The sequence below is a fragment of the Armigeres subalbatus genome, chromosome 2 (genome assembly GCF_024139115.2).
Source record: "Armigeres subalbatus isolate Guangzhou_Male chromosome 2, GZ_Asu_2, whole genome shotgun sequence".
Classification (NCBI taxonomy): domain Eukaryota; kingdom Metazoa; phylum Arthropoda; class Insecta; order Diptera; family Culicidae; genus Armigeres; species Armigeres subalbatus.
Window position 1 is genome coordinate 430,875,074 of NC_085140.1, and position 16,173 is coordinate 430,891,246.

Consider the following 16,173-nt stretch of genomic DNA (forward strand, 5'->3'; position numbering starts at 1 on the left):
TGCAAGATACGTATTGCGACCTCAACAGTAAGGCTTTCTTCAGTATCTCGTACTTGACTCGTCAAAATGGTAGTCCGAAGCACCTTCTCTCCCCGCAAAAATAATTATATAATCGTGTTGGTAGAATCATGCTCAAATCTCACTCACCCCTCATGCGCGAGCTGATTCGCTTGGGGTGGGGTTTGCCTCGCGCTTGATTTGAATAATGGATGAGATTTGCAGGACTGGTAGCGTTCAAAACAGTGACTTTAGTGTGACAACACTGTCAAAATAAGGGACCAAATAATGACTTTCATTTGCAGAAAAAGTGACAAAATAGTGACTTTTAATTGCATTTGCAGTGGCAAAAATTGACTTTTATATGAAGTTAATAAGGCCGTTACGAATACGTTACGTTACGAATAAAATTATGTCTTCCTCTAATATGTTTTGGCCGAAAATTCCAATTTGAAGGGGCAATAAATTCCGCAAAAATTATGAATTGCCAAAACATTATTCAACAAATCCGATGAAAAGAAAAGTGTGTGCTTATTTAGTGCAATGTCTTCACTTGTCATGAATTATTTAATTCCATTACTTTGCATTTTTACAAGTATACGTATTTTGACCTCAACAGTAATGACGGTAATGGCGTCTTTAATCTCTCAAGTCGAGTCAAGTATGAGACACTGATGGAATTAAATGGAATAGTTCGTCTTATGACTAATGAAATCTGATGAATTTGCTTTATTTTGTTATCTTTTATATTTATTTTTGTATTTAACCACTGAAAAACACAATTTAAGGCATGTCATATAAAATAAGGTGCAATAATGTTTAATATGGGTTCAAACTTATTCGGAAAATCGTTGCTTTTGTAAAAATGGCACTTTTTTATGACAGAAATGTATTTAAATAATGTTTCGACATAGATTTAATTTGACTAACAAAATTATGAATCTGAAACCCAAGAATCATTACGAAACCTGAAGGATTTTGTTCAGAATTTCAAAAAGCCCAAACAAGAAGTTCGAGCTATCAACTGGCGAGACAATCTCAAAATAATATAAATCCTAAAAAACTAACGATTTTTCTTGATATAATATCCAAAGTTTATGCAGTTTCGACTGTACCAATTGTCGTCAGAATATATTTTGAAAAATTGTTAAGTATTTATCGGAGCAGATGTCGAGAGACCATCCATTTTGCTCCTTGTGGAAAAAAACATGTGAAAAATCTATCTACGTAGTACATGTAAAAGATTCTAATTTTTCCATTTTTAATCAAAAATAAATATTTTTATGTTTCAAAATATATATGTTTATGAGTAAAACAAATATGTTATAAAAAAAAGTTTTTTAGTTTTGGGTAGGTAAAAGTGGGACAAGGTCGCCAACGTTGGTTATGACTTAAGTGAGTATTATTTTCACATTATTATCACGAGGGATGGTTAACAATAATGTAAAAGGGTTATACAAATGAAAACGCACTCTGTCAACCTTACTCGCTCTTGAAAAAAATATTGATTTTAGGATGGTTTAGTTGAAATTCGAGTTTTCATATAATTTCGTGATTGCATAATTTAAGGTTTGAAGCCTAAATTTTTCGTTTTTCAGCACAAATTGATATTATTAATATTAATAATGATCGATGGGATATTAGGGACAAGCTCACCTCCAAGATTAAGAATCGCCTAGCCCTCATATTCATTTACAAAATCATCAAAATAGTTTCTACCTGAATCAGGGATGATTTTAATCATGAAAATTAGCTTTAGGCAAATTCAGATATTGTTGTAGAGCATGAGGCCAAAAATCAACATGGAATACGACACTTTTAAGTAAAACATCATTTGTACATAATCCATAGAAGTGCAAGAAATTTGTCACCCGTTCTAAATAAATTCAGCTATTTTTTATATATTTGGTCCTTGCTCGTCTCGTCACCTTTTTAAAAAGATATTGATACTTCATTAAATAATAAATGTTTAATGGTGCTTATGTGAAAGACAAGGCACCATGAAGGTGTTCATGGACATATCAACAGAATTCGAAGAAGTTTCACTACTTTACAAGGTTTCCCCGAAACAACAGGAATTGTATCTAAATCTAAAATTGTGTCGGATTGAGATGAACATATCTGAAATATTGGAAACATGAATCTGAATACTCAACAGTTCAATTGATAAGATGTAGAACAGAACAGAAGTTTTAAATTAAGCAGGGTCTATTATTAGCCTTGTGAATATATTTATATTCTCATTTCCCTGTGCCTATCCTGCTTGCATACCCAATTGCATCACTGTGACACAAAACCGTTAAATTAATCGCTGTTAAAAATCTAATTAGAGATTCAAAGCGAGGGACGATGAAGTCACTAAGAATTTGCGAACAGCTTTCGGGCCAAAAATTGGTCATTTTTTCTAAGTCCGTCATGAATTTTAATTCCGCGAAGATGCTATTAACGAAACCTAGTCAATAGTTTGAAAATAGTGACTTTTTCCGAGAAAAAGTGACTTAAGTGACATGAGGTCGAAAAAAGGGACTTTTTAGTGAATGACCCGAAAAAAGTGACCACGTCACTAAAAAGTGACCTGCTACCAGGCAACAATTTTACTATTATTTCTCACACACGTTATATTGCAGTAACTGTCAAGAATCTTCCAGACCTGTCAATCAGGATTGATTAGATTCAGTGATAGCACGTGCTGAAAAACAGCCAACAAATCCGATCACGTTGAAAGATATGCATCATTAAATCTTTCACCTTAACCCTTTCCTTCCCATGGTAGCTGTAGAGCTCCATCAAATTTTACACCTTCCAGCATTCATCGAATTATTTCAACAACAAAAAGCAGTATTTAGCACAACTTTATGGTTTCATAGGACTGCAAATGTAATCAATTTTGAGTAAAAATAGTGAAACTATTGAAAACAATCAAGTAACTATTGATTTACAAACGAAAACTTTTATTTCGTTTTCCACTAATTTTAGCTATGCCAAATAACTTTTGTTCTAGCATTTTTTTCATAGATTATTCCTTCCTATTAAAATCTTTGAAAAAAGTCGTGGAAAAGAGAGGGTTAAAAATCAATATCTTTCATCGGACCAATCAAACAAGGGGTTTCGTTTTGCCCTTTGTAGAGATTTTTGTTTCTGGTTTTGCTTGTTTTATAATTCAAACATCTTCCAATGCGTAATATTTCTATCATAGGTTCCCCCTGAGACCAGTTAAAGTACCCCAGGTTGATAACTGCTGTTCTATACCACATTCTTTCTTCGAACAATAAGGAAAAATTTGACAAATTGGATAAATTAAACATATTGAACAAATTGAAAAAAATGGACAATTTGGACACATTATACAAATTTTACAAATTGGACAAATTGGATAAATTGGATAGATTGGAAAGATTGGACAAATGGACTTCCGTGAACCGTATGCCCCATATTAATAGGAAACCCAGCAAAGATGGTACAGATATGCGATTCACGGCAGTGGAGCAAATTAGAAGAACTGGACCAATTGATCAAAATCTACAAATTGGACTTTATGGACAGATCGGAAAATTGGAGAAACAACAAATTTCACGAATTGACCTTTCCCGTCAAAAACTGTCTTTTTTTATTGTACACCCAGCTTTTTTTACGCGATTGGAATTTATTAATTTCTCGGTCAACCTAAACTTTTACAGCTTTTTAAATACCCCCTGAATTTTCTTTGATTTTCTGTAAATTTTTTCGTGGGGTTCACTCATTGTTCTATTGGCGCTGAAGATCTTAAACGAGTAAAACCAAACCTTGTAAAAAACCTGGGTGTCCTTGACTTATTTGGGGTCAATTTCTCCCAAAGAACTCATATATTTTGGAGCCTCTCACTATTTAAAAAATCTAAAACAAAAAATGAAAAAGTGCTGCGCTAGTAAACCGGGCTGAAAAATTGGCCTGATAATGGATCAAAATCGGGCAAATAGCAGGCCAAACTTCAAAACCAGTACTTTTTTGATTTTTTATTTTATATTTTATAAAGAGTTAGAGGCGTTAAAAATATGGGTTATTTTGAAAGTTTTCTTAAAATTCATTAAAGATTCGATAAAGCAAATTTTTGACTAGAAAGATCAATTGAATAAATATGACAAATTGGACAAATTGTGTAATTGACTCAAAAACGGAAAAGTTGTAATTGTACTAGTTGCCTCCAGTGTCTTCATCGGAAATCCTAGTCCAGATTGCAGTTGTTTGTGGGATTTCGCCAAAGTTGTAACATTTACAGCAGTACAGAAGCGATATCCGTCAGCGTTTGATGCACCCGTTACTTGTATCGAAACAGCTGAAGATAAAATTCCTCCAAGATGTACTAAGCAAATTTCTCTAGAAATTCCTTAAAGAGTTATTGTTGAATTATCTTCAGGATTCTTCTTAGAAATTGTATGAAAATTCCTCCAGAAAATCCTGTAAAAATTGTTTCTGAAATTCCTGAAACTCACTCAGGGAAATGATGCTAAACCTATTCCGAATTCAGGCGGCACTGAGTTTATAGGAGAAAGAGCATAATTTACGACGAAGGCCATATCATCAAGCATTCCTTCCTCATATAACAAAAATATCTACACTCTATAAGAAACCGTTTATGAAAAAAAGGAACAAGTTCTTCCTGTAACGAAAGATCAAAGATAGTTGTGTTTGCGTGAATTGAAAACGAATTTATCCGCAGCCAACTAACAAACGTTGTTCTTGTTTGGATGTGAAAACACAGAATCTTACGCAACGAGACAATCTGGACATGGTACTTTCGCCGCACGTAGCGTAGCGAAAAGACATAGGGTTTCTGGATACATTGTGTTATTAATATTGTCTCTTCATTCCTAGAACCTTCTTGATTCCATCCATAACAGAGCTACTAACATAGCGCAAAATATGTCCACAACAATGTATTATATTTCCCGGGAAAGCTACTGACAATCGTTGTCATTTAACGAGCACCATAATGTCCACATTTTCATGAATTTCCTCTTCATAGTGCGTTTCCAGGTTCCTTACCCCGCGCCGCCCCACTACTCACCCGATAATAGCCATCCTCCCGCTTGACGTACGGCGCGTAGGGGGCCGTCGTCTGTATGACAGCTTTCAGATGTGGCAACTGGCTCTTGATGGAGTAGATTTTCTCCATCTGCTTGGCGTCGTCCACCACGACGATGTTGCTCCGGGAGCTCTCCAGTACGTGCTTAACCGACTCGGCCGAATTGGTCGTATACACGCCGGTAATGATGCCACTGTTTGTTGCGGGGGACAGCGGTGAAGATTGATTAGGATTTTGTAGTCCAGTGTAGGAGAAGCCACCAACCGGCCACTCTTCGAGTGATACTTACCCAGCGTGGATGGCTGCCAGTTCAGAGACGAACCACTCGGGACTGTTGAAGGCGAGGACACTTACGGTGTGGTGGGGCTCCAGGCCCAATTTTATGAACGCCTTGGCTATTTTGTGGACCCGTTCGCGGTATTCCCTGAAATTGGGAATAATGAAATTAAGCAATTTAGCAATTGGTGAGTCAACCGAGGGCTGAAAATCAACTAAATAAAGAATAATAAAGAAACCATTATGCAACTATTATGATTTGCATAAAATAAATTTTATTTTTAAAGAACACATTTTTAATTTCAAGAAAAAAATCTGAATGTACTATCGCATTTAATTCCATATTTCATATTTCAGCCTGAACAGTAAGACTGTCTTCAGCGTCTCGTATTTGATATTTCTCGGGAACTTTTTCAAATCGGCGTATGTAACATTTTGATCAAGCTGAGAAAATGAGCTTGAAAATTTTCAGATTTCATTTTTATTCCTATTTAGAAACTAATCATTTTTATTGCAATTGAATACACCTCAACGATACATTATGAAAAGGTTCATCGTCACTGACCTTGAAATCTGCACTGCGTGTGAACATTTCAGTTATTTTGATAAAAATATATGTTACAACGTTCTGCAGCAGATAAATCACATACGTCGTTTTGATACGTCAGTATGACCGAGGTCATGCTACTTTCGTCGAAATGTTACGCTGCTCCGTACGCTGCATTGTTGATACGTCGAAATGTTGCGTCAAGTTGAAACGTTTCACGCACATGCGACAAAAAATTGCAACACTTACAACACGACGTAACAACATTTGCTGCAGAAAAACAACGTAAAATGTTTTTCTTAACGAAAATCAGAATATTTAAGCGACATGCTTAATTTTGAAATCAGTGATGAAAAAGTTGTTCGAAAAAACTTTTTAAAGTACATTTTCTGCTAAGCGGTGTATGTGCAATATTTTCAAAAATGATGTTACACCGTTTTGCAAAATATTGATTTACATTTTTAAAAACACATTTTCATGCAGCTTTGAAGATATACACATTTTTAGATGAATTTGATGCCATATGCTGTTGAAAACGGGTTTGTTTACAATTTGCGACATACGTCGTTTTGAAAAAGTACCCGAGATTTGTTTCATTTTATTGTTTATGTATTTAAACTATACTGAGTCTTTTGTAGTGTATTAAGCGCTAGTCTGGGTCCCATGAGGGCGCATGCCATATGTCCTAAGTTACTTTTTGTTTCTTCTCTTCAAGAGGAGTACACAGAAAAGTATTTTTTGAAGAAAATTTTGAGCATTCAAAATAAAAAATCATCTCGAAACAGCTTGTTAGTCGCTGACTAATCGCGACCCACCACAACTGCAGGCTTGAACAGCGACGTAGCAACACAATGGAATATAGTAAGTAATATCCACTGTTTTAACTTTATTGTTTCTTACTTAACACCTAATCGTTCTTGTTTTTCATCATTAAAAACTCAGAGATTTTCCAATCTAAAAATAAAAAAAAACACCTGCCACATTAATCACTCATTCAACCATTCAGCCCGTTTTAGACAAATGGCAAACATAGTCAAAAACGCTTCGCTACTCAAAATGCATGAAATCATTTAACAGTGCCAACAAAATTCGGTTGTTTAAATACATCTAGAGTTAATTTTTATATATTTCAAGATTGCTTCAAACATTGACTAACATATTATTCTATGGAGAAGCATGGTTACACATACTGGCATGGCTCTGATCGGAATTGAAATATGGAAAGATGCCTGAAAATAGGATTTCATACATCTATGTGAAACCATGTAAATTTCATATGAACTCCATAAATCATTCCGAATTACCAACGTAAGAAAACAGATCCGAACCAATAAGCGCTGCATATTATCTCAGACTCCCTACCACGCACAAGCGCCGCTACGAACAGCTGATCAAATACAGTCCAGTTTAAAATTCGTCACGCGATGCGAAAATGGAATCAAACAAAACAGAACCTCACTTCAGTCACTACTGTCCGCCAGCCCGGCAACGGTTGTTTCTTACTTTTGTATACACAACGTCAGCCAGGTTGTGGCGCCGAAAACTTGTTTCTCGATTTCTACACTTCAACATTTTCGGTCTCGTATCGTCAATTTGTTTTCATTCAATATCAGGGGATGTAGCTCAGATGGTAGAGCGCTCGCTTAGCATGTGAGAGGTACGGGGATCGATGCCCCGCATCTCCAAATTATGTTTTTAGCACACTAAGCTTATTATCAACTCTTTTTCATATGAATTACATAAAAATTGAAAGATACTCACTTATAAGTAATTGTAGTCCAGATCTTCTGCGCATTCTTGTACACCATGGCCGGATGGTCCGGATAGTCCCGCACGGTACGATTGACCAAATCCGGCACCGATATCGGATCCAACGAACCGATTCCTTCCTTGGAAACGCGCAGCTTCACCGCCTCGTTTGTGTCCGTGGCGGTGAAGTTTTCCACCGGTTCGACGCGCCCAAAGCGATCGAACTTCTCCTCCTGCAGCTGTTCGGACATTTTCGTTGCTTTACGAATGAACGCTGGTCGCAGTATAAGGATGGATTTGTTTGGGCTCCAGAACTACAGTTGCAGCAGTCTGCAAGGTAGGCGGTAGCTTCCGCGATCCGTTCCAAACAGTTGGATTCTGAAACAATGATATGATGAGGAATTAATAAACGAGTTTTTCTCCATTAGATGGTGATTAACAGTAGTAATTAAATCGTTTTGCCGACCGAACAGTGGGGCCGAGTGCGTGTATTTAGCCAAAACGGTTATTATCATGGCGTGCAAATCAACCCCCGGGTACCTACAAAAATGTCATTTCAGCTAATTGTTTTTAAATTATTGTAATGTTGACTTTAGGTTGTCATCGTATGCGCAGCAGAAACTAACCAGAAGCAAATAGTAGGCGACATTTGCCTTTCATTGAATGACTGTTCGCCAAACTTTTTGGTTAGTCACATTCCAATAGTTCCGGAAGGTGTTTCTTTTCTGCATATACTCAAAAATTATTGATAGCACTTAATCAAATAAGATAATTACAAAAAAAAGCACACATCTTTTATTCTTAATTACTGGTTATTGGTTATATTTTGTTAATAGGTACTTGGTTCGTTTTAACAAAATACCGCCCATTTTATTTCAATTCAAGGCTGGATGATTAGATTTTACCAAAATAATATCTGCGATAAAACATTCGATCCGATTCGCTTTAGAAAGGATCTAGACAAGACCCAGTACATAGATTAAGTATGTCCGTTAATGGTGGCTATCAGAGCACGTAAAGCCCCTTTTCACAATCTACATCAGCTATTTGCTAATTAACCGTCATTTAAGAAACGATACGAAATTGATATCCGAGCTATGACGCAAACGTTGGAGGCTTTTATCGCTTTTAGAAAGCGAAACCGTCACGGTTTGGATTATGCACTGAATTGACGATGTGCGTATCAATGCAAAATGTAAAGTAGCCACAATAAAGTGCGATTTGGCAGTTTCGATAAGATTCCAGAAACAAAAACACACATGTGCGAGAACGATAAAGCGACTTTTTTAAATTGAGTTTCTAATCCAATTAAATCAATTCACTTATTTGGCATTGCGTTCAACGGCTCCATCCAACAGCAATCGCAGCTCGACTTATCAGCTAATCGTTCGTACAACTTACAAGCCCTGTAAACACGCCTGCACCGCGAGGAGCTAGGAACAACTCGATCCGGTAGTAAAGGCTAATCATCAAAGGATGTTGTCGACTAGAGTCTAGCGTACTTTGAGACTTGACCTTCGCACACACGACATGTTCATTTTCATTCCCACACATCTTACACATCTGATCGTTATTTTGCACAACTGGCATCATGTACTGTACATATTAAGTAATAGGGTGGGTGTACCAATTGTCGCCATACATAAGAACAATTATTTTTAAAAAAATAAGTAAAAGGCATGTGGGTGGGCTTTATATATCAAGCGAAAGGTTTTATCTCCTGCTCCTTCTAACAGCTGTGAAAACTACAATAAAATTTGTTATAATCCTCAAAATTGATTAATCCATAATAGGAACGCATGCACCAGTTATGGCACTATTCTTAATTTTGGTTCCTTATTTGGCAAATCCCATTGTTTTCTTATGGGATTGGCCAAATTGGGACCACTAGTGCGACAACTGGTGCAAAGTACGTCAAAAATTAAGCAAAATCAATTTTTACAATTATGCTTTGCTTGTTTTGGAGGAGATCAAAGGTGTTATCGTATCATATGAATACGCTTTATCCATATGAACTTGGTTTGCGGTGATTTGATTGGCCATTTGGCATATAAAACACTAGTGCGGCAACTGGCGCTATAGCCACAACTGCTACATCTAGCCTATTTCTTCTTTTTCTGCTTTTTTACCAAATAATCTGGTCAATACAATTCAAATGGAAACTGATAGTAATAGTAATATTATATGTAATGATTATAGTCAAACCTCCATGAATCAATTTTGAGGCGATTCATGGAAATATCGAGATGAAGAATAAAAACTCAGATTAATCCACCTAGCGGCGACGATGCCTTTCTCGGGTAGCATAAAATGTATTGGAAAAATCACATTAGAAAGCTCTTAAAACCACTTTAGGGGTCTAGATCGCATTTTTTCTATTTTTTTTTTTGCAAAAACCTGAGATGAGATAAGACACTGTCCCTTTTTGAAACCATTTGCCTGTCAAAAAAGACCAGTTTTGATTGGGAGATTTGACAGACGCCGGCAAGCGCAGCGTTGCGTTATTTTGTTGGTGGGTGCTTTGTTATTATTTTCGCGGTGTTGCTAGTAGTCGGAGATTTTCCAACTTCAGTTTCTAAAGAAACAAGTAAACACGAATAAACGTTTCTTTCATTAATTTCAACGTGAAATAGAATGAATAATAAAAATGGTGTAATCTTAGTTAGAACTGCAATTATGACGTACAAATGGATTGTGGATAATTTGTGTGAGGGCATTCAGCTCCGAGATGTCTTATCTCATCTCAGGCAAAAACAAGCATTATGCATTACCACAACTTTTGAAAAAAAAAATCGATTCTGAAAAAAAAATCGATTTTGAAAAAAAAAAACAATCCAAAAAAATATCGATTCATAGAACATTGACTCATGGAGGGTTGACTGTATTCCCTTTTATAGCCTTTTTAATGCAGAAGACTATTAGAAACATAGTTTTGCCTAGCACTTAAAAGACGTGTTTCAGGAAATGTTTAAAACAATGATAAAAAAAACTACCAAAAAACTAGATATTTCCTTCCTTCTTCTTCACTGACAGTTCACGTCAATCACTGACATGACACAGATGGAGATACGAAATAGTAGAATGGACATTGGGATTGATCACGAGATCTTATGGAACGTAGGGGAAACTGGACACACATGATCCCCGGGGACACATGATCCCCCCCTGTTTTCTCGAAAACTAATTACATTTTTATGCCACTGATATGTGCAAAAGGATCCGTTAGATAGATTATTGAATCTGAGTAACATTTGATATTAGTTACTTTATGTATATGGGTTTTAGAGAGGTTTTATTATTTAAACATTCTCAATCCTTTTTTTCTTCAAAGGAGAAAAGTTTAATAACTGTGAATATGTCCAACCAAAACGTGTCAAATTTTTACTGGACAAAGTTTTATTATTGTAGAATTGAACAAATTCATTGTATTAATTATTGCTTATTTCAATTTAATACAATAAACGAAATAAGATAAATACTCAACATGGACACACTTGATCCCCCACAGTTTGGACACACTTGATCCCGATATTGCATATATTAAGGCGTTTGTTGTATACCATGGGATATTTTTGTATTGTATGTAACTAAATTGATTCGTTAAAATTCTTTTCTAGTTAAACAGTATAAATAATTTTTATTTCCCCTTTAATTTTGTCAATCAGGCAATACACGCGCAATTTGAATGTCTCAATAACCTTATTTCATGAACCAGAAAAAAGTGTTGTTGCACATACTTAGTTTTGATTAGTTTTATCAAATGCATTTCAACATTATTTTCAATGAAAACGAGTATAAAATAAGCTTTGAAAATACTCAACAAATCACTGGGCTTAAAATCAATATTGTTCGATCTGGTATTCAATTCTTTCCGTTGCAACTAGGGGAAGTTTGCTTATAATCACCATTTATTTGTAAATCTATCTAAAGAATTTTTAATAGTATGTTCATTCAACAACTTTTGGTCAGTCGTTTAAGAGAAATCGCATTTGTGTAATAATAACACGCACTACAGAAAAATATGATGTTTAAAGGATGAGTGACAGGGCCATTATTGATGTATGAAGTCAGCATCCTGGTATGATCACGGTTTTGGTATTGGTAGTAGTCTGCCGACCTCGATGTATCACAGACTTTTTTCGCTGGTCCCAAAACAGGCACTCAGGCATATTTACCATTGGCCATGGCATTTGCAGTGTGGCCAATTTTCAGAAGAGATCCTCTTGGGAACATCATGGTTGTCATGATATGACCACTGTCTTTCAGTGGAGTGAATGGTTTGCAGATAAATCATCATCACCATGCCAACTTTGTTGCTATAGCCGACATTCTATCTGTCACTATTACTCTATTCGAGAACCAAAATACTTGCCTTGCTTAATACCAACAACATTTCATTTTCGCACGACTGCTATTACGACAGACTATGAATAATTGTTAGGATTTGAGAATAGACCAATTTGACCTTTCATTAGGCTTGGAAGAACCTAAACATGTTCAGCTCATGAAGGGATCAATTTCCCCCTATATGGGGATCAAGTCTCCCGCAAGTTTTGAAAATGCCAAATTTTCTATCTTTCGGCAAAATCGAGTTTTTGGTAACTTTTATGAACAAATAATTGCTTCCAATGACGTTTTTGAATAACTAATTAAATTCTTTATCAAGTCCATCAAAAAGCGTGCAAATCAGTGCATGTTACATCGAGAAATATCCTAAACAAAAAGTGGGGATCATGTGTGTCCAGTTTCCCCTACACACGGTCAAGCAGTTTGACCAACATTGACTCCACCTCTCGTTTATTCAAACATCCATCAAGTTTTACCAACAACGGCACGAACAATCAATTTATTCGACCAACAATATCACACACGAGCGACCGAAGCGCCAACTTGACTACCAATCATCAAAAAATATATGGGGGTTGGTGCAACTTCACTACAAATGCTCAAACATGTTCGGCGAACCTTGACTCCACCCCGACAACTCAAACCAAAATCAAACCATTTTATTTTTTTTTTTCAACCGAGCCACCAACTGTCAAATGGTTGTTCGAACAACTTCACACACGTTCAAATAAAGCAGCAACCAAAGCGTTTTCTTGGGGGCGGAGTCAATGTTCGTCAAACTGCTTGACTGGTGTGTACGCTGCATTAGACACAGTAGGAATGAACATTGTGTGAACAATTCATTATCATTAAATTATGACCTGACATTATCCTAATCATTTTCCCACGGTTACTCCATCCAATGAACTCAAATCAGTTGGTAGTTTGGTTTCCCAAACTATCATTTTCACTAAAAAAAAAATACAAGCCACAACGAAACAATGTCAATCGAAAAAAAATGGTTTCTTTTTTGTGCCCTCTTGAATCGCAACGCAACAGCTTTTAAGTATAATAAACTTATGGCTTATTTATTATTTAAAACAACTCCATTTATGTAGAAACCGGAGGAACAGTAAGAATGACTTTTTATATTCCCAAATATTCACTTTGAAGTTGATTAAGATTAATGAAGTGACATTCGAGTAAATGTTGGAGCATTTTTCAATCAGTTTGTTGTCTTTTGCGTCCCTTTTATGTTGGAAGATAAAAAACTCACCACAACATTCTCTTTAGGTCATACATAACCCAAATTTAGTCGTAAAATAGACAGCGTCTAAGGCCAATAAGCCCTCACATGAAAAAAACTAAAATGTTTTTTGATCATTTTGATGCAATTTCGGGGTTAGTTTCCTTAATTTTTTAGATACGAAATATTTTCTCCATATTGAGATCAGTCTGGGAAATTGACTAATATGAAGAATATGATTTACATTAATCTTGTGCAGAAGAGTGTGACAATTTTAGTGAAATATATAAGTGTATTTTGTTTATCATATCTGAGTGTCGCGTATTACCCAGAATCGTTAATTTTAGATGGAAATATAATATTTTATAATAAAATCACTGTCTTGCAGTATTGCAGTATTGTTGTTTGTTTATGAACTTTTTTTTAAATCATACAATGACCTATATGTTAAATTATTGATAAACACTTCGAAAATATCATTCTTTAGATAAAATAACTGCTAAATTAAGAGATTTGCTTAGGGCCGCACACTTCCCATATATCCCACACCATTAACGCGACTTCTGCGATTACCGGAGCGGTTTTTTATGAGCTGAATTGACCTTTCCCGTCAAAAATTGTATCTCTTTTCATTGTCTCAGTCGATTCTTTGGCTTATTAAGGTTTACTTTCCTAAAGAACCCATATTTTTTAAGCCTCTAACTATTTTTAAAATCGAAAGCAAAAACCCAAAAAGGCGTCAAAAAATATGGTTTCTTTGAGAAAGTTGACCCTAAATAAGCCAAAGAATCGATTAAGCGAATAAAAGTTTTTGACGGGAAAGGTCAATTCTTTGAATTGTTTTTATTCGACTCGTATTCAACGCAAACAGTAATGAAAAAAATGTACTTCCTGTAGTAGCATGGCCGTACACACAATTTAAAATAACAATTCCTATAAAAACAAATCTGAAAACGTTCGAGTAAAAAATATTGTCATTGCTCTTTATTTTGTCCACGACTGCGTGCTTTTTATGTTTTATAAGAATGAAATATTGTCGCTTTCAGAATAAAGAGTTTATTTTGATTTTTTAAATTTTAGTTTATTTAATGAGACCGTACAAACATCCGTCAAAGTGCGTAACATTGCGCTGATTATTTTCTGCAACTCGCTTGTTGGGTATTTGCTATGTGTTTGCAAAGCGTGATAACTTCTTGGTTTATTAATTAAACCAAGTTGAAAGCAAGATTTATTTAAGAAAATTATTTTGAGCTTTTTAGTGGAATGTCTTCACTTGTCATAAGACGAATTTGTACAATCCCATTGAATTCCACCATTTAATTGTATCTTGACAGATACGTATTTCGACCTGAACAGTAAGGCCGTCTTCAGTGTCTCGTACTTGACTCGACTCGAAGTGGTGGAATTCAATGGGAAGATTTTTTTTGAAAAAATATACATTACATTAGTTCCAAAGAGATCCAAAAAGTTCAAAGCTGATTTAGAAAACATTTGTAGAAACCGAAAAAAAAATCGCATATTAAGTGATGTTGACAACAAGACAAATAAGCAGCAAAGGCCTTGAAAAAAAACCTTGGCAGGCCATGCGTGCAGTGCTCTATATCGCCTTAGAACGTTATTCCTGACCAGCTTCGTTAAGAAAATTTATTTTGAGCTTTTTAGTGGAATGTCTTCACTTGTCATAAGACGAATTGAACCATTTGTTTGAGAAACTGCATAAGTCCATTTTACACAATTTCGAGAAAACAACAAAAAACTGTTTTTGAACAAATGGGCACCAAATTTTTCGATTTCTTCGATACAGATCAACAGTTTTTGGCAAAACTCAACACCCTGAGGCACTTCCAGTGCAAAAACTGTAAACAGTACTCCATAATTGCTCTTCAAAGTGCGTGGACTTATGTAGTTTCTCAAACAAACGAAAAAAAATTCATACATTCCTGAACAAAAATTTTTTTTTCGTATTTTTTGCCAGAATACGTATTTTTGGAAGAGGATTCAGAATATATAAAAATCTCATTTTGGCCAAAAATGTTACATATGCAGTTTCTCAAACAAACGGTTCAATTTGTACCTTCCCATTTAATTCCACCACTTGATTGTACCTTGACAGATACGTATTTCGACCTCAACAGTAAGATCGTTTTCAGTGTCTCGTACTTAACTCGACTTGCCGTCGAGTCGAGTCAAGTACGAGACACTGAAGACGATCTTACTGTTGAGGTCGAAATACGTATCTGTCAAGGTACAATCAAGTGGTGGAATTAAATGGAAAGGTACAAACTCGTCTTATGACAAGCAAATATTCGTCCTAGTCAAATTTAGCCTCGTTAATGGCCCGTTTACATATACGCTAGTTCTAGCGGACAATGCACTGTCCGACAATAGCATAATGTAAACAGGAATTGTCATCTGCTAATAGTGTTTACATTATGCTAATATCGCGCTAGTATTGTCGGATAGTGCATTGTCCGCTAGAACTAGCGTATATGTAAATGGGCCATAAATTTTGCCTCGTGACAAAAATGTCTAGATAATAGTGTCCCAATCACATGAATAAAAAATAACTAATTTGATGGGACAATTCCTAAGAAGTCTCAAGCTCAAACGGAATGACGCAGATTTCTAATTCCACGTCGTAGAACACTTGAGCCAGTATCGCTGCCATCGATCACAGTTAAGGTTATCAGCTGTAAACAAATCTCACATTTAAGACGGTTTGAAACTGATGGGATACTGATAAGGCAGTTGAACGCAATCGTTAAATCAGCATTAGATGATGAATAGAGGCAGTGAAATTTCATTCAATGGAATAAACTTTTGTGATGAGGGAAGTACCTAATCGTATAAAAAAATGTCACAGTATTGAATAACACTAATGATAAAATTTTTGATCTAACGTTGATCTCATTTGATTGTGTAACGTGTATAGATCAGACAGATTAAAAAAAAATAGTCGAACTTTGAAAA

General features: G+C 35.6%; 1 protein-coding gene across 2 annotated transcripts in view; it reads right to left on the reverse strand.

The window, feature by feature from the left end:
• The window catches only part of LOC134213563 (very long-chain-fatty-acid--CoA ligase bubblegum), a 73,030-nt gene that overhangs the window by 12,064 nt on the left and 44,793 nt on the right, over positions 1 to 16,173 (reverse strand). For both annotated transcript variants that reach the window (XM_062692716.1, XM_062692715.1), the window contains exons 2-4: positions 7,644 to 8,009; positions 5,349 to 5,483; positions 5,042 to 5,252 (exon numbers count right to left, since the gene is read on the reverse strand). In XM_062692716.1, coding sequence (XP_062548700.1) covers positions 5,042 to 5,252; positions 5,349 to 5,483; positions 7,644 to 7,882 — 585 coding nt within the window. In that variant the 5' untranslated portion in view covers positions 7,883 to 8,009. The remainder of the gene's footprint in view (positions 1 to 5,041; positions 5,253 to 5,348; positions 5,484 to 7,643; positions 8,010 to 16,173) is intronic.